Source organism: Giraffa tippelskirchi, chromosome 8 (assembly GCF_054371585.1).
Source record: "Giraffa tippelskirchi isolate mGirTip1 chromosome 8, T2T-mGirTip1v1.2.pri, whole genome shotgun sequence".
Classification (NCBI taxonomy): Eukaryota; Metazoa; Chordata; class Mammalia; order Artiodactyla; family Giraffidae; genus Giraffa; species Giraffa tippelskirchi.
In genome coordinates, this window is record NC_137282.1 from 115,331,214 (window position 1) to 115,352,798 (window position 21,585).

General features: G+C 42.6%; 1 protein-coding gene across 10 annotated transcripts in view; it reads right to left on the reverse strand.

Annotated features, from left to right (window-relative positions):
• Window positions 1–21,585, reverse strand: part of KCNIP1 (potassium voltage-gated channel interacting protein 1) — a 406,169-nt gene that overhangs the window by 5,721 nt on the left and 378,863 nt on the right. For 6 of the 10 annotated variants that reach the window (XM_081520785.1, XM_081520779.1, XM_081520781.1 and 3 more), the window contains 5 exons: window positions 10,397–10,521; window positions 9,604–9,673; window positions 8,116–8,186; window positions 7,295–7,402; window positions 898–1,002 (listed from right to left, as the gene is read on the reverse strand). In XM_081520785.1, the coding sequence (XP_081376911.1) occupies window positions 898–1,002; window positions 7,295–7,402; window positions 8,116–8,186; window positions 9,604–9,673; window positions 10,397–10,498 (456 nt within the window). In that variant the 5' untranslated portion in view covers window positions 10,499–10,521. Of the gene's footprint in view, window positions 1–897; window positions 1,003–7,294; window positions 7,403–8,115; window positions 8,187–9,603; window positions 9,674–10,366; window positions 10,522–15,220; window positions 15,254–21,585 lie in introns of those variants that run through there. The other 4 variants (XM_081520778.1, XM_081520780.1, XM_081520787.1 and 1 more) reach the window with 2 other exon arrangements.

The following is a 21,585-nucleotide window of genomic DNA, read 5'->3' on the forward strand; positions in this document are numbered from 1 at the left end:
GACATGCACAGTTCTCCTGCTGTCTGTGTCACCTACTGTGTGACCTCGAGTTTCTCTGAGCCTCTGCTTTTCTCACCTGCAAAGTGAGAGGATTAGACTAGAATGAGCCTCATGTTCGCCGATCCTCTCCTGCCGGGTGAAGTTTTCTCTTTTTACTAGCATCCCACTAAGATCTCGCCACTCTTCTAGTCACAGGTTAACAGCATCCACCTGCTTTTTACCAGAGCAAGGCCAAACTCCTCAGTTTAAAGATCTCACTCTAGTTTCCAACCTACCCTAGTTTCCATCTGATTTCCCCCGGCTCCTCAAGCACAAGTGCTTAACACCAATGACACAAATATGCTTAATGACATCTTCTGTATTTACTCTGAGGGCTTCCCAGGTGGCGCTAGTGGTAAAGAACCCTCCTGCCAATGCAGGAGACATGAGAGACACAGGTTCGAACCCTGGGTTGGGAAGATCCCCTGAAAGAGGACATGGCAACCCACACCACAGTTCTTTCCTGGAGAATCCCATGGACACGCAGCCTGGCAGGTCACAATCCATAGGTTAGCACAGAGTTGGGCACAGCTGAAGCGACTTGGCACAAGGAATATACCTAACAATAGCTTTGATGTATGCACATGTGCATTTACTCTGATGCCCCAGCCATTTTTATGAAATTTAGAGTCCACACGCTACCACTTATACTTAATAATATTCATCCTTGTTCTCTTCCATAGTGTATACTTGTCTATTTAATAAAGTAATCTATTCTTGGGGATGGTACATCTTGTAATTCTTCTCTATTTCTTACCATGTATAGTGGAGGCTTGGATACAAAACACTGCTCAGATGCTTGTGGGTTGGTTGGTCTAAGTTGAGCTTAAAGCTTACGCACAGGGTGCGTGCTCTTACCTGGAAGAAGATGTCCACGTGCTGCCTTGGAGTGTCCTCTTTAAGCACAGGGTACGTGTATTTCCCCATCATGTCATAGATGGCTTTGACAATGTCCATCATCTCCTGGAGGGGGGACATGGAAGCACACAGTGCGGGAACCAGGAAGCTAAGCTCTTCTAGGTGACAATCTGGGGCTCTCTATCTCCCTTGAGAATGAAAGTGATTCAAAGGAACTTCAGCTAGTGAGAGGGAGTTAGAAAGGAAGCTGAAGGGTATATATCCTGGGAGCCTCTTCCCAGGGCAATTCTCTTTGTTGTCAGAAGTTCTTGGGTGGCTCACCGCTTCCTGAGCTTTGCCAAGTGATGTGTTATAAGTGGAATTTGAGTGGACATGTTCATGTGCTGATGGACCCACACCCCATTTTTGGAACACCTTCTCTCTGCTCTATAATTCCTTTGAATGATTGGCCTGTGTGGCTTTGTTTGAACCAGGTGACCTGTCACTGACCACAGCTGATTGGAACAAAGGTGGGTATCTGACGATGGAACTGAGTCACTATGTTGTTATCTCTTGAGCAGTCTGAGCGAAAAGTTGGAGTTTGTGCCAGAGTTGGCACCATAGGCAAATCATCTCCAGGTTTTAGTTGAGATCAGAGGAGAGCAGACACTGACAATACATACAGAGATGAACTTCTGTAAAGAGTAGGCTGGAGCAGATGGAGAAGAGGAGATGAGAGAAGTGCTGGGAGAAAGGGAGAGAAAGCAGAGAAGTGAAAAGACTCGAGGAGTAGAGAGAGGAGAAGGGAGGCGGCAGACGGAGCAGGACACAAACTTTCTCATGAGTAATTGTTCACGAGCATAGACGCATACACGTGTACCCACACATGCGTGTGTTTTCTGAGAAAAGTGGTTGAAGTAGACAGAGATGGTAACGGGGATGCAGAGGAACCCAGGAGGCAGTGTCTGAGGATGGTTACCCTGTTCACTAAAGCCTCCTCCGGGGTCTCCCCACCGCCATTCCTGCAGAGGACGGTGTGGCGGTCTTGACCTAAGACGGTGCTGCAAAAGGGAGACGAAAGAGAGGCAGGGGAGACGGTGTAGCATAAGGGAGACCAACAACTTTCCAGTTTTAATGGGGATTAAAATATGCTACATTAGGCTGCCTGTAACGTTTTTCACTTTAATAAGAATTATCAATTTTTTAAAAGACTTTTTAGAGAAATTACCTATATTTTTACAAGAAAGGTCTCAGCTTAAGCTCATTGCTGTTGATGGTTTTCTCTCTTTGTAACCAAAAAGTCCCTTTCTACAAAGACAAAAATTACCATGGGGCCAGATAGGCATTACAAACCCTTTCTTATTTTCTTTCCAATCTTTCAGTAACTGGAACAGTGATCAGGACATACTCATTAAAATAAGTAAGTGGTTCTTATTGCTCTGTGGATCTGGTTCCCCTAAACTGTGAGCTCTGAGGACACGCTTGATCCTTCATTGCTAAATTCTCTGCACCTGGCACTGTGTCTGCGCGAGCTGGGAGCCCCATATTGGTTGAGTGGCCCCGAGGTGTTTTCCTGGTTACACTGGCCAAGCATGGTGTTCCATGGGCTTCCTCGATCCCTACTCGGAATGAGGAAAAGGAAGGTAGGAAAGCAGCCTTGTCTTCAGGATATTTGATGGGGTGTCTACTGAGACCCGGAATTCCCAGGTGGCACTAGTGGTAAAGAACCTGCCTGTCAATGCAGGAGATATAAGAGACTCGGGTTCTATGTCTGGGTCGCAAAGATCCCCTGGAAGAGAGCATGGCAACCCACTCCAGTATTCTTGCCTGGAGAATCCTATGGACAGAGGAGCCTGGTGGTCTGCAGTCAATGGGGTCGCAAAGAGTCGGACACAACTAAGCGGCTGAACAACATGAGTATTTATTTTGCAGATTATAATCCCAAACTATAAATGTGTATTGTGTTGCTCATATTATAGTATTAATAGCTTTGGCTATTGTGAACTCCTTCAGGCTGACTTCTGTGACGTTCGGACATGCTCTTCACCACCCTTTTTTCTTTACTAGCACTCCCAATTTTTTTGACACGGTAAGATGCTCTAAGATCATGTATTTTCTCTTTCCCAGGCCTGGAATCAACCAAGTCCAAGGAGACTGGTTGCTTTAATTGGAGAATGGTATTTAGAAACCAGAGTCTAGGTGCCACTCATTGTTACAGGGGTGTCATTGCTCTTAGGTCCTAACAATGGACAGAACTAGGAAATATATACCTGTCCACATGCTTATTTAAAAATGTGTGCTTTAATGAGTCTTTAAAGATGGACAAGCTCTATACAGTCAGCAAAAACAAGACCAGGAGCTGACTGTGGCTCAGATCATGAATTCCTTATTGCCAAATTCAGACTGAAATTGAAGAAAGTGGAGAAAACCACTAGACTATTCAGGTATGACCTAAATCAAATCCCTTATGACTATACAGTGGAAGTGACAAATACATTTAAGGGACTAGATCTGATAGACAGAGTGCCTGATGAACTATGGATGGAGGTTCATGACATTGTACAGGAGACAGGAATCAAGACCATCCCCAAGAAAAAGAAATGCAAAAAAGCAAAATGGCTGTCTGAGGAGGCCTTACAGATAGCTGTGAGAAGAAGGGAAGTGAAAAGCAAAGGAGAAAAGGAAAGATATACCCATTTGAATGCAGAGTTTCAAAGAATAGCGAGAGATAAGAAAGCCTTCCTCAACGATCAATGGAAAGAAATAGAGGAAAACAATAGAATGGGAAAGACTAGAGATCTCTTTGAGAAAAGTAGAGATGCCAAGGGAACATTGCATGCAAAGATGGGCTCAGTAAAGGGCAGAGATTGTATGGACCTAACAGAAGCAGAAGATATTAAGAAGAGGTGACAAGAATACACAGAAGAACTGCACAAAAAAGATCTTCACGACCCAGATAATCACGATGGTGTGATCACTCACCTAGAGCCAGACATCCTAGAATGTGAAGTCAATGTGAAGGCCTTAGGAAGCATCACTACAAACAAAGCTAGTGGAGGTAATGGAATTCCAGCTGAGCTATTTCAAATCCTGAAAGATGATGCTATGAAAGTGCTGCACTCAATATGCCAGTAAATTGGGAAAACTCAGCAGTGGCCACAGGACTGGAAAAGGTCAGTTTTCATTCCAATCCCAAAGAAAGGCAATGCCAAAGAATGCTCAAACTACCACACAATTGCACTCATCTCACACGCTAGTAAAGTAATGCTTAAAATTCTCCAAGCCAGGCTTAGCAATACGTGAACCGTGAACTTCCAGATGTTCAAGCTGGTTTTAGAAAAGGCAGAGGAACCAGAGATCAAATTGTCAACATCCGATGGATCATCAAAAAAGCAAGAGAGTTCCAGAAAAACATCTATTTCTGCTTTATTGACTATGTCAAAGCCTTTGTGTCGATCACAATAAACTGGAAAATTCTGAAAGAGATGGGATTACCAGACCACCTGCCCTGCCTCTTGAGAAACCTATGTGCAGGTCAGCAAGCAACAGTTAGAACTGGACATGGAACAACAGACTGGTTCCAAATAGGAAAAGGAGTATGTCAAGGCTGTATATTGTCACCCTGCTTATTTAACTTATATGCAGAGTACATCATGAGAAATGCTGGGCTGGAAGAAACACAAGCTGGAATCAAGATTGTTGGGAGAAATATCAATAACCTCAGATATGCAGATGATACCAACCTTATGGTAGAAAGTGAAGAAGAACTAAAGAGCCTCTTGATGAAAGTGAAAGAGGAGAGTCAAAGAGTTGGCTTAAAGCTCAACATTCAGAAAACTAAGATCATGGCATCCTGTCCCATCACTTCATGGCAAACAGATGGGGAAACAGTGGAAACAGTGAGAGACTTTATTTTTCTGGGCTCCAAAATCACTGCAGATGGTGATTGCAACCATGAAATTAAAAGATGCTTACTCCTTGGGAGGAAAGTTATGACCAACCTAGACAGCATATTGAAAAGCAAAGACATTACTTTGTCAACAAAGGCCCGTCTAGTCGAGGCTATGGTTTTTCCAGTGGTCATGTATAGATATGAGAGTTAGACTATAAAGAAAGCTGAGCACCGAAGAATTGATGCTTTTGAACTGTGGTGTTGGAGAAGACTCTTGAGAGTCCCTTGGACTGCAAGGAGATCCACCCAGTCCATCCTAAAGGAAGTCAGTCCTGAATATTCATTGGAAGGACTGATGCTGAAGCTGCAACTCCAATACTTTGGCCACCTGATGCGAAGAGCTTGGAAAAGACCCTGATGCTGGGAAAGATTGAGGGCAGGAGGAGAAGGGGACGACAGAGGATGAGATGGTTGGATGGCATCACCGACTCAATGGACCTGGGTTTGGGTGGACTCCGGGAGTTGGTGATGGACAGGGAAGCGTGGTGTGCTGGGGTTCACGGGGTCGCAAAGAGTCGGACATGACTGAGCGACAGAACTGAATATCCATATGGCTATAGGTTTCTTTCCTGAATAACTTTTATAAGAGAAAGGACTTAAAGATAAATTTTGATTGCTCTCTCAGGATTTTTTTTGCTATGATTTTGATGAAACTGTTTCCAAATGACTGCCAGGGGAAGGTCCAGCTATCTTTTCCAGGAAGCTGCTTATCCACACTTTATTTTCTTTTAAGGAGAATTTTATTAATCCTGCCTCCAGAAAGGTCTTATAGATATTTTCTGCTACTGCTAAGTTGCGTCAGTCGTGTCCGACTCAGTGACCCCATGGACTGCAGCCCGCCAGGCTCCTCCGTTCATGGGATTTTCCAGGCAAGAGTACTGGAGTGGGGTGCCATTGCCTTCTCCATATAGATATTTAATGGGGACAATTTTGTCTAGTTTGTAAATTAAAGAAGGGGAGCAGGATTTAGTAAGATAATTCAGAGATGGAATAATGGTTGAACCAAGGTTGAAGATCTTGTTATAAGTCTCACTTAAGGGTCCTTTTTAAAAATATATTTTGTAAAGTAGTATTTGAATATTTTAGACTATCTTTTGTTGTTTCGTCGCTAAGTCATGTCCGACTCTTTTGTGACCACATGTACTATAGCCCAGTAGGCTCCTCTGTTCATGGGATTTCCCAGGCAAAAATAATGGAGTAGATTGCCATTTCCTTTTCCACAGAGTATCGTATATTTGAGTATATATAGAAGCATTTAATTATTTACAACATTGAGATAATATTATACATCCTACTGTAAAAATAATTTTTAAATGGAATGTATAATACTAATTTAAAATTATATCTAACTACTTTTGTATGGTTTTACATGGCCACTTGTTATTCCATTATATACTGGAATTCTTACCATATCTGCTGTTAGTGGATATTAGGATTTTTCACACACTGGGGATTGTTCACCACTTTATCTTTAGCACCTAGAACACCTAACAAGCCCTCAAATACATGTTGAGAAAATCCATGACTGAATGAATGTGGGATGGAAATTGGAGGGTTGAGGTGAGGATTAGAGATGATATTTGTAACTCTGGACACCATATCTGGCACATAGGAACTCAGGAAGTGGGATGCTGCGAGATGCTAAATCCAAGCTTTTACTGAGATTCCAGGATACAGTAGATACCAAAGTGAGTTTTGAGATAGACCTGTGGGTATCTCACTATCTAGGTACCACATCTACTTTGAGGCTATAAAAGTGTCAAGCAGTGAAGCTTCATAAATTATTTGTGATGAGTTATTTAGAGATGGCTGCACTGGATGCCCTTCTGAAGTTTTATTTGTTGTTAAAATAGGTTGTGGCTAATAGGAGAAGGCGATGACTGGAGGGTTGGATGGCATCATGACAGAGGATGAGATGGTTGAATGGACATGAGTTTGAGTAAGCTCCAGGAGTTGGTGATGGACAGGGAAGCTTGCTGTGCTACAGTCTACAGGGTCGCAAAAAGTAGTACATGACTGAGCGAGTGAACTGAACCACACTGAATATGATTCAATTGTAATCTCCTTTTCTCAAAGATCTCCTCTTCTCTCTTCTTGGCGATGCCTGCAATGTTACTGTTCCAGTTTTTACTTTTAACCTGTGGCCGTTGACCTGTTAAAATGCAAATCACCCTGGGAAGAGTTATTCTACACTGAAGTAAATCATTTATACCCCCTTTGGAATGTACATTGAATAACTGAGATTGAATGAATGAATCTGCTTAATCCTGAGTGTCCATGAATGGGACATGAAGGAGTGTCCATGAATGGGTAGGACAATGGGGGAGGTCAAAGGTGACCTTCATTTTGTCAGGAACCAACTCTGCCCCAAAGCAGATCCCTCCTGGTTCAGCCCATTTCATCCTCATGACTGGGCTATTTTCTCTCTAATTAGCTCTCTCATGCTCCTGGCCTCAGTTCACTTACCTCCTTGTTTATGTATCCATCTTTATTGATGTCATACAAATTGAATGTCCATCTTAGTTTCTCATGGACGGTTCCTCTCAGTAAAATTGACAGAGCGGTTACAAAGTCCTGAGAAGTGGAAGAGGCATGAGAGACATTAACCAGCAAGCCACTGGGTGGGGCGATGCTCTGTCTTTGGGTCAGACACTGTGACTGTCTTTACAGAATGGTGTCTCCCAGGTCCTCCGTTTCCTGAAGGATGTGGCCAAGTTCAGCAAAGTACGCCACCCACCTTCCACTGCCTATCTTGCCCCATACTGGGGAAGGAGCTTCTGGAGGAAGAAGGGAAGTCAGTGTGTGCTGACATCAGCTGTCTCCTTACCCCATGGCTGCAATTACTGTACAAGTGGTGGCATCATCTGGCGGCTAAGAGTGTGGACTCTGGAAACATACCACCTGAGTTCAAAGCCCTCCTTTACCTCTTACTGTTTGACCTTGGGAAAGCCACTCCGTCTCTCATTATCTTACTTTCCTCTTCTGTAGACTGGTAATATATAGTAGAATCCTACCTCGTTAGGGTTATTGTGAGGGTTAAATGAGTTAATCCGTGTAGAGCGCTAAGTGCAGAGCCTGCAGCGTGGTCGGCTCAGAGCACATGCGAGCCGTTAGACTGATAGTCCCTGAGGCCCTGCGTTCTTGGAGGACAGTTGTTTCTTCTGTCGTCAAGAAATCCTTCTTAAATGGTAAAGAACTGAAGCATTGAATGATCCACTCCTCCCAACACCCCCATCATTTAAAGGAAGAGTTGATGGGGCCCTGGGGCCTCTGAGAGACAAACGTACCTCGAACTTCACGGAGCCTGTCTGCGTGGTGTCGAAGGCATGGAAGAGGTAATGGGCATACATGCTGGCATCTGCAAGGCACAGAAGGAGAGGCAGGTGATGGGAACAGGGACGCCACACAGGGGAGGGAGATCACTTAAAAACAGTAAGAAAGAGAAGTGGGTGAGGCTGGGGTGATAGAAAGGAAAAGATTACTGAGTGGGAAAAACCACTGGTGTGAACTGAGACCTGTTTGGTTTTCCTGGGGTTTAGGTGGGAAGTTCTAGCAAAAGCTGAGACAGGTTTTGCCTCTAAGTCGAGCCATCCCTGAGAGAGACACTCCTGTCTCTGTGTATAGTTCCTGTTGAATGAATGACATGGTCCTGTGTGTAGATGTTCTTCCGGATGGCAGCAGAATGCCATGGGACGAGCACCCACTGAGGATCAGGTAGACCTGGACTCAGAGAGCAGTTCTGTCCCTACCTAGCTGTGTGGCTGCAGGAACATAACGCAAGCTCTCTGAGCTTCACCTTCCCATCTCTGCACAATGTTTAACTTTTCACGTAGTCATAACATTAGAACCATCATTGTTTGCCACATAGTCAAAACTCAATAAAGAGTGGCTCAATAAGACTCAACAGATAGTGGGTCTGGGGCCTGCATGGGGTGAAACGGCCCCCAGCTGGGGAAGGAGCCCTGTCCTGAACGGACGCCCGAGGAGGCACCTGTGTGCTGCAGAGGGAGGCGCGTGAGAAATAGAGCCCCGAGGTGTCGGGGCGCTTGGCTGTCTGGGCCGTCAGCACCGAGGAAGGGGTCCTGCAGGAGATGGCTCCTGGGCAGGAAGTAAGTTGACATGTGACACACTGAAGCCATGGGAAGAGCCTCTGATGCCCCAGACCCCGGAGCCAGAGCAGGTTCCCGCAGGAGTCAGGCAGGGTGGCAGAGCAGCTGGGAGCCTGGCACACAGGCTAACCTTATTGATAAGCACAATTTTATTCACCCTTCATCTTTTTGGATGCCTTTATTTTTATAGCTTCTGCTATTTACTAAAGTTCTTTTTCAAAAGCCCACCTTGCCTCAGCTGTTTTAAGGAAAAGATGGAGCATGGCCCAGTGGAGTGTGGGCTGAGCACAGCGCAGCTTTGGATGGACTCTGGGCTCTAATTCTGGTCTGCTGCTCTCTAGCCGTGGGCTTCGGTGAATTGCTTAGCCTCTCCGCGACATAGTGGCCCCATTCTCCAGTGACAACAGCAGCTTTCCAGAGCTGTTAGGAGTCTTCATGATACTGCTTTATCACTACCATCTCTGGGGGAAGGTCCATTTTCAGAGCTCTTTTCTGCTAAAGCTTTAGTGAATTCCACATCTTACAATAAGGGAGGAATGCTGCTCTGGGTCCTCCCCAGCCTTGAGGAGGAGGCAGATAACCAGGACCTGTGGACCTGGAGGAAGGAAGGGTGCCTGAGGAAGCAGAGAGGGAGCCGGGAGGGATCTTTTTCAAGACCGGACTCACCTCCATGAGGGAAAAACTGAGCGTAGATCTGCTTGAATGTTTCTTCATTGACCACACCGCTGGGGCACTCCTGTGTGAGGGAGAGAGGGTCAGAGGGAGAGTCTGAGAGCCTTGGGGGTCCTCATGAGCCCCGGTGGGCAGGAACTGGGTGACCACCTGTGCACTTCCGTGACTCCAAGGAGAGTGGCTGGAAGTCTCTGACGTTATCAGAGAATGGGCATGGTGAGGTGGGAGTCTGGGCTGTGGGATTATTAACAGAAAGACCTGGGTTTGGATCCTGGCTCAGCCCCTTCTAAGCTTTGTGACTTTGAGTGAGTCAGGCCCTGATTCTCAATGTCTTTACCACGAGAATGTAATAGAGGGCTACCACTGCCTTCCCAGCCAGGCTATCAGGAAGTTGGATCTATGAAATCATGAGATGAATTAACACACTGGCTTTCAAACTGCTACTTCAGTCTGTGAGGTTGGTTAGCAGCAGACATAAATCCCCACATTTCTGGGACGCTAATGTCAGTGACAGTGTGATGGGCTATCCTGAGGCGAGTACTGGGCAGTGCCACCCTGCCAGGTCTCTGGGCCACCAGCCAGCTTCCCGTCCATGGAGACTGCCTTTTTCTTGCTTGGCACCTTTCTCTCTAGCCAGGTGAGTGACTGTGCTCTCCTGACTCCTTTGTAGAATGGCCTTCCTTACATATATGCAAAAATCTCTCTGACGGGTCCCTTTGGCGTTTGAGAGAGCAGAGTCCCAGGTGGGAAATCCTGCCTGGGCCTTCAGAGGCCATGTGGGTCTTACATTTTTGAAACCTCGATAAAGGACTTGCAGCTCCCTCTTGGTGAAGTTGGTCTGTGCCTCCAGCTGCTCTAGCCCCTCAGGCCGATGGCAAACCATGGTCATCTCCAACTCGTCTTCAATCTTATCTGGAACCAGAAGAGATGGCATTGGGGTGGCTGACCTTGGTGGTCACTTGTCAGACTGCAGTCTGGGTTGTCAAAAGGGGGGTGTGGTGACCCAGGACATAGGGTCACGGGCTGGGGGGTCACGCTGCAGATGCCCTTCTTGCCTTGAACCCCACCTCTGTATTCAGTCACGGTCTATCTCACCATCAGTCCATTACTCCCGGTGTGTTGGACACCACCGAGGGAGGGAACCGCAGCCTCGGAGAAACATGTGTTCCAAGTGCTAAAAACAAGTCCACACAAAAACACTTCCTTTTCTTTCAAAATATCTGTTTTGTATGTTCAATTTGCTGCCCACTGAATATTCCACTGCTCATCTGAATATTCCAGAGACACAGGTAAGTGAGCAGATGGATTAACATCCTCCAAACAGCAAAGGGAGACAAATCTATTAAAAAACCATAGAGTAAACTCTCACCATTTGGGAAACTAGAGGTAGGCTAGCTTGATTTCACAAAAAGTACAAATTATAACATGTTAAATATTAATTTAAAAATATGAAAGCATTTTCCAGTATTGTAATATCTAACAGACATCCTTAAATAATAGGAAAGTAACTTAAATGGGAGCTACTTTACATAAATGAAAGCTTTGGAAGCATTTGAAGGGCTCTACAAACAACTGTTTCCATGTACCACAGTGCAATAGTTTTGCACTAGTTATTTAGGAAGCTTTAAGTCATTTAAAGCATCCTATTGCCCTGTCCATCTCCTACTGGAGGATCACAAAATCCAATAAACGGAACTTTGAATGTTTTACCATCATCATTGGGCTTCCCTGGTGGCTCAGCTGGTTAAGAATCCACCTACAATGCAGGAGACCTGGGTTCGATCCCTGGGTTGGGAAGATCCCCTGGAGAAGGGAAGGCTACCCACTCCAGTATTCTGGCCTGGAGAATTCCATAGTCCATAGGGTCGCAAAGAGTTGGACATGACTGAAAGACTTGCACTTCACTTCACTTTACCATCCTAGAAGTGTTTTCCTTTGGGCCCTGCCAGAATGCTTTCTACAGATTTACTTCAATCAAGAATCAATTGCCATCTAACCTTCCTGACCCATTGTTGTCAGGCAGGCATCACCAAATCCATGTATTGAATGACTGTAAATCTGAACTGGCAAGAGTTGTGATGAGAACGGCAGGCTTCTGGAAATGTACACATACCATCATATCCCATGATGGTGGAGAGTGAGGCTAGGCTGAGTTTCCATCTGAGAGGATAGGATGGGTACATCACACTCTGTGCATTTCCCTAGCTAGTGTCAGTCTCTTTGCATCAGATTCTATCTGCAACTGTCACTTTTCCTTTGGAGACAATGACCCCAATGCAAAAGGAATCCATCAAAGAGAGTTTATATCTTGTACCTCTTCTCTGAGGTAATGGACATTGGGGTAGAGTTCCAAGGGAGAGGCAGAAGAACTCGGTGACAATTCCCAATTGTTATCTTTTTTATGTGCTAAGGAACACATGTCATCTTATCCTACAGGGATCAGAGCATATTACTCAATATAAATGACACTTTGTTTACACAAAATAGCTGCCAGTGGCCAATTTCCTTATAATTTGAATAGAGCCTTTAATTATTGTTATGTTTCCAACTAACAAGTTAAGTAGCAATTATGAAACACTGTAACATTCTCAAACAAACAAATAATCCCACATAAATATAACTCAGAATACTCCCATATATTTTTAACTCATTTAAAAATAGAAAACAAGTTGTTGGTTTAAATCTTCTAGCATTAGATTTAGTAGCAACTTTATTTTAAAAATGCACAGAAATTTAACACTGAAAAGAGGTGAAAGTTATATTAAAAGGTAAACAAGGAAGACATGAAAGTATTTTTGGAAGAACTAATGTATTTTTGAAGGCATCTAGTATATCTTTTCAAGTCTGTCTTATCCAGAAGCTTAAAAGATTTCTCTTTTCAGTATTGACTGTGATCAGCTTCTTCATAAGCTCAGGGAAATTCCTTTGCAGAAGTTTGAGAGACTCTAACTCAGAAACTGCACTTGCTTACCATCTCTCTCATTAAAAATGCACTAAGTAATTATAGATATATCAAATATTAAACTCACTTCATTAAGACAGAACTGGTTTGTTTGCTGGCTGAACAGCAGGGTCAATTTCCATATTAAAGAGATCCTATAATATCTGAATATTTGGATATTGACTGCCAAGCTTTTGTTTGGTTTTTTCATCACCCTCTAATTGTCAGACTGTGGTCACATCAGTTACTGAAGAAAATTTACATATTTGGGATTCAAGATGCTAGTGCTAGGAAATCACTGGCATGGTGAGTGTTAGGGGCTTAAACCAGTGGTTCTTAGTTTTTTTTCATTGTAAGAATTACAATTTACATCACAATCCATATACATAAAGGAAAAATTTTGTAAAACGTTTTGAAGCAAAGGTTTCATGAAAAAGTACTTTTTCTCACTAATGGGAACTGTCCTCTGTTCTCAACTTTAATCTATTCCTTTATAAAAATGTGCTGATTATGACCCTCATGGTCATGATTTGGGAATGGACAACACTAATTTGTTTAAACCTAGAGCAATCTTATGGGGGTGCCCATAATCTAAGCATTCTTTTCCTTCACATCAGCTGTCCCTTCTTTTTCTTTGTAAGGTTCACGGTTCTGGCCACAGTAGCTATATTCCAAAGCAACTTTGGAAGGAGCTGTGGAGGTTTTCACATCCCTGTTTTCCCCTAGGGAGCCTCTGAGTGCTGTCCAAGTGGTCCCACTAAAGGAAGGAGGATGGTCCAGCACTCTGAGTGGAGGAAAAGGAAACAGAATTAATAGATGGGAGCCTCTTTGACAGTTTCTTCTGAGGTTTGTTAAAAGTTTCTGAGGCCAAGTGCTAGTTGCTATTACTGTATTTCTTATTAAAAATAATGATGAACCAGTTACAAGGTCAGGTTGAATTTGAATGAAAAAGATAAAAATTAACCCAAAGAGCGAATACAATGGGGATAACCACAAAGAAAGAATAAATCAGAATATCTTTTGTTTGTAAATTGCTTTCATCCTGTAAAATGTTTTCATGCCCATTGTCCCATTACAACCTGCGTGTGGTGGGGAGTGGGGAACATTACCTTCTCCATCAGAATATTAGGAAGATGGGTGTCCTAAAAGATCAAGTGTTTTTCTAACTATAAGAACCTTGAAAAGTGATGAACAATCCAACACTGGGGGTAGTTAAAGCAAGACAGAGTACCAGAATAACATCTAAGGACTGTAGATGTTACACAGGTAGTTCTTAGACCGAAGGCAAGTTTGGAGAAGATGATTCAGATTACGTGTCCCTTAATGTTTCGGGGCCACAGGCTCTTCTGAGTGTGGATGAAAGCTATAGGCCCTCTCAGAAAAAGAAAGTGCACCTAACTCACATTCCATGAGCTCCTGTCTCTTTCAAACACTTGGAGCCCACGTTGAGGACTTCTAGCGCAGGAGATTTCTCCACACTCTGTCACCTCTGGCTTTGCCTGAGTCCTGGGTCACATAGTCATTTGGAGACAGAACTGGACCTCAAATCCGGCCAGTCCAGGCAGATCTGGCTTCCATGTGCCTCTCCAATGGCTTCTGCTTCCCTCCAGCATAAGCTACAAATTGGTTTGTAACCAGCCTCACAGTAGTTCTGCTTTTGGCAAGCTTCTGGGCTGTGTAAAAGTGAGGCCCTTAGACTATGAGCAGTCTTTGGTCTTCTCCCTAGTAAGGAGTCTCCTCTGTTAGGTTCACAACCATGATATGACCAAAGACCAAGGCCATTTCCATCTCCTTCTCCTTGGACTGGAAAAAACTTTCCGGATTGGATTTTGTGCCAACCGTCTAGCTTTGAGGTTGTAGAATGTGTTGGTCCTTGGCTTGAACAGAGCTCAAAGACAGGTCTTGTTTGGCCTATCAAATGTATTTTGTTTGGAATTTCCAATATTTAAAGATGAGAGATTCATGCCTGGTTTGGAATTCTAGTTTGTCTTGGAAAATGAGATTCTCTGACGACTTTGGCAACAGTTTATCAGAGCTGAGCGGGGGCCGACTCCTTGAGCAATGGAAACCTCTAGTATGCCTTCCGTCTACTTCTTCTCGCTGCCTGGTACTGCAGGCATCTGATCTCTACCCACTTACCCTTCCACCCACCTACCTTTCACCTCTCTCATATACCCAGCTGCCACCTTCTCTTTTCCTCAGTATTTGTTTATTTAAACACATTTTGCTTTGTTTCACAAAGGATTTGAAGTTGATTATATGAAACACATATAATAAAATAAAAAGAGATAAAGTAATAAGAAAAGCTGCCTTGGAAAATATTAATTAGATTAGGAGGTTGAGACCACAGGGAAAAAGGGAACACAGAAATTCAGGTCATTTGTTCCAAGCAGTTACTACACTTGAGCCACAAATTGGCTCTGAGCTTTTACATGTATCTTATAGTCTGTGAGAGGAAAACATACCAGTTTCTTTAGGGGAAGCAAAAATTTTCCTATAATTTGTCTCTGAAAGAATGTTTCCAACTGTTTCTATTTAAAAGAAGTTTGCTGACAGGGCACAGAAATTTGGTCTGTGAGAAGACTAATGAAAAAATACATCTTTGATTAAGAAGCTCTCCCACTGAAAGTAATGTAACCAAAGCAGTCAACTTAGTTTAAACTTCTTTACCTCTCTGATACTGGTAATACCACCAGGCGATGTCTAGGAAAAAGTAAGAAAACATTTTACCAAAACCGTTCATCAAACAAACAAAATACACTTTCATTTTCCATAAAAAGTCTGCTCTGAGGGTGTCCAGGTCACCATCCAGCACAACATATGTGAAGAGGTGTCTTGCTAGCAGAGCTGGAACTGACCTCCCATGGCCAGAGCAGCCAAGAGCAATGGGTTACCTTGCAGTGCCCATGGCTCCCAGCAGGGGGCTCATTGAGCATGCCCGCAGCCATGCAGCCATGCAGCCCGAAGAAAGGTGGGTGGCAAGGGGCAGAGGATGCGCGGATGTGGATGGGTCTTGGAAATACCTGCATGTTTGATTGAAGGATGCCTTATAAGATAACCCTCCACAATAGAGGCCCATTGCTGCAATCTGCCATTTTGTGATTTGAAGCTGCATTCTTGCAGGATTCTTTACTCACACACTCAACAGCTATCAATGAAGTATCTACTATGTGTACATTGGTGAATGAACAACTTTTTCCCCTGCTCTTGTGGAGCTTACAGTCTATGAGTCTTTGCTTCTCTCTTTCCCTCTCAGTCGTGATAAATAACACAGATGCAGAAAAGGATAGAGGGTTACTGAAAAAATGACTTAGCACTTTGGGATGACCGGACAGATTGGTTGCAGGCAAAATCCCCTATTACACTGAATATAAAACATGAGACAAAACATCAGACCTGGAAAATCCTCCATTTCATGGTGGAGTTGGGTGGAACTAGGTCCCAGAGAGTGGGAAACAGGTTCTAGTTGCTGTTCTTCTGTTGGCCTTTTGGGGGCTATTTGGGGGTCATCCTAGCTTTCTCTGTAGATTATTACTTGAACTTCCTCCTATTTTTCCAGTATCCCTGATCAAGAGTGCATAAAGCAGACCAGCCACCACCTTGTGTGCCTGAGTCATTCCTTACCCACAACCCCAGACAAGAAAGGCTTCTTTTTCTGCTGCCCCTAAAAGTGGTGGGACAGGTGAGTGTCCTATAGTAAGTATTTCTGCTCTTGTCGCCTAACCTGAATCCTGTGGGAGGAACTTATTTTACTGGATTTATCACTCTCATAAGTAGCATTTGTGTTTATTTTTCTAATAGAGGCTACTTTTAGAACAGTTAAGGTTATGGAAAAATTGTACAGAAAGAAAATAGAGCTCCCATGTACTCCACCCTCACAATGTCCTCTATTTTAACACCTTGATTTGGTATGGCATATTTGTTACCATGGACAAACCAGGATTGATATAGTATTTTAAACTAAAACCCGTAGTTTACATTAGAGTTCACTCTGTGTGGTACAGTCTTGTAGGTTTTGACAAACATATAGAAGCAACTTAGCAGCAGCAGCATAATGCCATGTATCCACTATTATAGTATTCTACAGAATAATTTTACTGCTCTAAAAGTGTAGCATTCTTGTAGCGATATGTCTACAAATATGGTCTGACTTCTCTGGCATGCCAGGAATGTGACAGGTATTGGGAGAGAGATGAAAAGATGCAATGTCTATTCATAAGGAGTTCTTAGACTGATGGGGCACACGCATAGACCAAGGATTACAAACTCAAACGCCAATCATTGTTGTTGTTCAGTCGCTAAGTTGTGTTCAACTCTCTGTGACCCCATTGACTATAGCACGCCAACCCCCTCTGTCCTCCACTATCTCCCAGAGTTTGCTCAAATTCATGTCCATTGAGTCGGTGATGTTGTAATTCAGATGAGTTTGGTAATGTGAGTACAACCACAGAGAGTGATGGGGACTGAGAACTGGAGAGCCATTGACCCACGAAAGGGAAATAGCTGTTATGCAGCCAGTTGTTGTTGTGTAGAATTTAAGCCTGGTGAATCCACATCTTCAGGTTTTTCAAGAGATGCTACAATCAAAAGATGATTTGTGTCCTGATTCTTGGCTGTTATCAATGTTTAACATTTATATATATATATCATTGGACAAGTATAATATTACTGTTGGTAGAATAGTGTGGATTTCTGGAATGGAATTCTTCATTGACAAATCATTCCAAGTTCTGTGTGTGTGTGTGTGTGTGTGTGTGTGTGCACGCTCAGTCACTCAGTTGTGTCCAACTCTTCTTGATCCCATGGACTGTAGCCTACCAGGTTCCTCTGTCCGTAGCATTTCCCAGGCAAGAATACTGAAACGGGTTGCCATTTCCTTCTCCAGGGGATCTTCCCGGCCCAGGGATCAAAACCATGTCTCTGTGTCTCCTGCATTGGCACTAGGAGGATACTAATGCCACTTGGATGGCAGGGGAACAGAAGAAGTCACAGGGAAGATTTCAAGGGAAAGTGATCATTTATTGAGTCTTGAAGGAAGAAGGACAATGGAACAGCTTATGAAAAGGCACAGAAGCTGAAAGGGCCCTAGAATTGTAAGCTCTCTTGACGCAGGGCTGACTTCTCACTGAGAAAAACAAGAAAAGGAGGGTTAAAAAAAACCACAACTGTTTGGAGAGCTACCAGGATAGCCTGCACTTTAGAAGCCATGATTCTGGAGGGAAGAAAAACTCATTAAAAGTGAGTCTGACAATCAATGCTGCCAGACTCATCAAGAAACAAAGGGAGAAAAATCAAATCAACAGAATTAGAAATGAAAATGGAGAAATCACAACAGACAACACAGAAATACAAATGATCGTAAGAGACTACTATCAGCAACTATATGCCGATAAAATGGACAACTTGAAGAAATGGACGAATTCTTAGAAAGGTATAACCTTCCAAAACTGAACCAGGAAGAAATAGAAAATCTTAACAGACCCATCACAAGCACAGAAATTGAATGGCTTCACAGTGAATTCTACCAAAAATTTAGAGAAGAGCTAACACCTATCCTACTCAAACTCTTCCAGAAAATAGTGAAGGGAGGTAAACTGCCAAACTCATTCTATGAGGCCACCATCACCCTAATACCAAAACCAGACAAAGATCCCACAAAAAAAGAAAACTACAGGCCAATATCACTGATGAACATAGATGCAAAAATCCTCAACAAAATTCTAGCAAACAGAATCCAACAACATATTAAAAAGATCATACATCATGACCAAGTGTGCTTTATCCCAGGGACGCAAGGATTCTTCAATATTTGCAAATCAATCAATGTGATACACCACATTAACAAATTGAAAGATAAAAATCATATGATTATCTCAGTAGATGCAGAGAAAGCCTTTGACAAAATTCAATATCCATTTATGATTAAAAACCCTCCAGAAAGCAGGCATAGAAGGAACATACCTCAACATAATAAAAGCCATATATGATAAATCCACAGCAAACATTATCCTCAATGGTGAAAAATTGAAAGCATTTCCCCTAAAGTCAGGAACAAGACAAAGGTGCCCACTCTCACCACTACTATTCAACATAGTTTTGGAAGTTTAACCACAACAATCAGAGAAGAAATAGGATTCTTCTTTTCCAAATTGGAAAAGAAGAAGTAAACTCTCACTGTTTGCAGATGACATGATCCTCTACATAGAAAACCCTAAAGACTTTACCGGAAAATTACCAGAGCTAATCAATGAATATAGTAAAGTTGCAGGATATAAAATTAACACACAGAAATCCCTTGCATTCCTATACACTAACAATGAGAAAACAGAAAGAGAAATTAAGGAAACAATTCCATTCACCATTGCAACGAAAAGAATAAAATACTTAGGAATAAATCTACCTAAAGAAACAAAAGACCTATATATAGAAAACTATAAAACACTGATGAAAGAAATGAAAGAGGACACAAATAGATGGAGAAATATACCATGTTCATGGATCAGAAGAATCAATATAGTGAAAATGAGTATACTACCCAAAGCAATCTATAGATTCAATGCAATCCCTATCAAGCTACCAATGGTATTTTTCAGAGAACTAGAACAAATAATTTCACAATTTGTATGGAAACACAAAAACCCTTGAATAGCCAAAGCATCTTGAGAAAGAAGAATGGAACTGGAGGAATCAATCTGCCTGACTTCAGACTATACTATAAAGCTACAGTCATCAAGACAGTATGGTACTGGCACAAAGACAGAAATATAGATCAATGAAACAAAATAGAAAGTCCAGAGATAAATCCATGCACCTATGGACACGTTATCTTTGACAAAGGAGGCAAGGATATACAATGGAGGAAAGACAATCTCTTTAACAAGTGGTGCTGGGAAAACTGGTCAACCACTTGTAAAAGAATGAAACTGGTACACTTTCTAACACCATACACAAAAATAAACTCAAAATGGATTAAAGATCTAAATGTAAGACCAGAAACTATAAAACTCCTAGAGGAAAATATAGGCAAAACACCCTCTGACATAAATCACAGCAGGATCCTCTATGACCCACCTCCCAGAGTAATGGAAATAAAAGCAAAAATAAAAAAATGGGACCGAGTTAAACTTAAAAGATTTTGCACGACAAAGGAAACTATAAGCAAGGTGAAAAGACAGCCTTCAGAATGGGAGAAAATAATAGCAAACAAAGCAACTGACAAAGAATTAATCTCAAAAATATATAAGCAGCTCGTACAGCTCAATTCCAAAAAAAAAATAAGTGACCCAATCAAAAATGGGCCAAAGAACTAAACAGACATTTCTCCAAAGAAGACATACAGATGGCTAACAAACACATGAAAAGATGCTCAACATCACTCATTATCAGAGAAGTGCAAATCAAAACCACAATGAGGTACCATCTCACCCTGGTCAGAATGGCTGCTATCAAAAAGTCTACAAGCAATAAATGCTGGAGAGGGTGTGGAGAAAAGGGAACCCTCTTACACTGTTGGTGGGAATGCAAACTAGTACAGCCACTGTGGAGAACAGTGTGGAGATTGCTTAAAAAACTGGAAATAGAACTGCCATACGACCCAGCAATCACACTGCTGGGCATACACACTGAGGAAACCAGAATTGAAAGAGACACGTGTACCCCAGTGTTCATCGCAGCACCGTTTATAATAGCCAGGACATGGAAGCAACCTAGATGTCCACTGGCAGACGAATGGATAAGAAAGCTGTGGTACATATACACAATCAAATATTACTCAGCTATTAAAAAGAATGCATTTGAATCAGTTCTAATGAGGTGGATGAAACTGGAGCCCATTATACAGAGTGAAGTAAGTCAGAAAGAAAAACACCAATACAGTATATTAATGCATATATATGGAATTTAGAAAGATGGTAATGATGACCCTATATGCGAGACAGCAGAAGAGACACAGATGTAAAGAACAGACTTTAGGACTCTGTGGGAGAAGGTGAAGGTGGGGTGATTTGAGAGACAGCATTGAAACACGTATATTACCATATGTGAAATAGATTGCCAGTCCAGGTTTGATGCATGAGACAGGTGCTCAGGGCTGGTGCACTGGGATGACCCTGAGGGATGGGATGGGGAGGGAGGTGGGAGGACGGTTCAAGATGGGGGAACACATGGACACCCAGGGCTGATTCATGTCAATGTATGGCAAAAACCACTACAATATTGTAAAGTAATTAGCTTCCAATTAAAATAAATAAATTAATTTACAAACAAAAAGTAAAAAAAAAAAACAAAACGGCATGGGTAATGAATTTGAGAAATTGAGCAAAAATGGTGTGCTAAGCAAAGAATGTGAGCATGACTTTCAGCACTCTGGGAGGACAAAAACTGGGTCAGTGCCACAAAGACATTGAGGACCTGAAGGGCCCAGACTGGAGGGACTGCAGAGAAATGAGCCTGGTAATGCAAGCTGCTTATTCCCCCGAGACTTTTGCTAATTCCTAAGTGACAGAAGTCAAGAGAAACTGAGAGGTCAAGAGATACCACCACAAAATGCTGTAGTGCCAAACAGAGCTTTTTGCAGGCTCGTGGTATTAAGAGATAACTGTTGGAGCTCTGGGTCTTCCTAAGAAGAGGGTTCCTGGTAAACACCCAGGCTTTCAGTTTGACCCCTGAAGGATTACATTTTAGGAGCAAAAACAAGTTAGGAATAGATCAGGCCTTACAAAGACTGAAATCCAGCCTCAACACAACTCAGTCCATGTTTGGGTTAAGTTTATTGCCCCTATTCTAATACTTCCTAGAAGTGGAAGTTCAGCTAGGTAGTTTACAAATTTTTAATTCTAATACCCATCTTCCATTAAAAATGCCAGTCATATTAAGAGACAGGACCAAAAGTAAAAGAAATAACAGGTAATAGAGATTTATGAGACCTAGATATTGAACCTCTCAAACATGGGCTTTAAAACAATAATGAAATATGCTCTAGAAAATAGATAAAAGATGGAGAATGCCACCAGAAAACCAGAATATATACAAGAAAG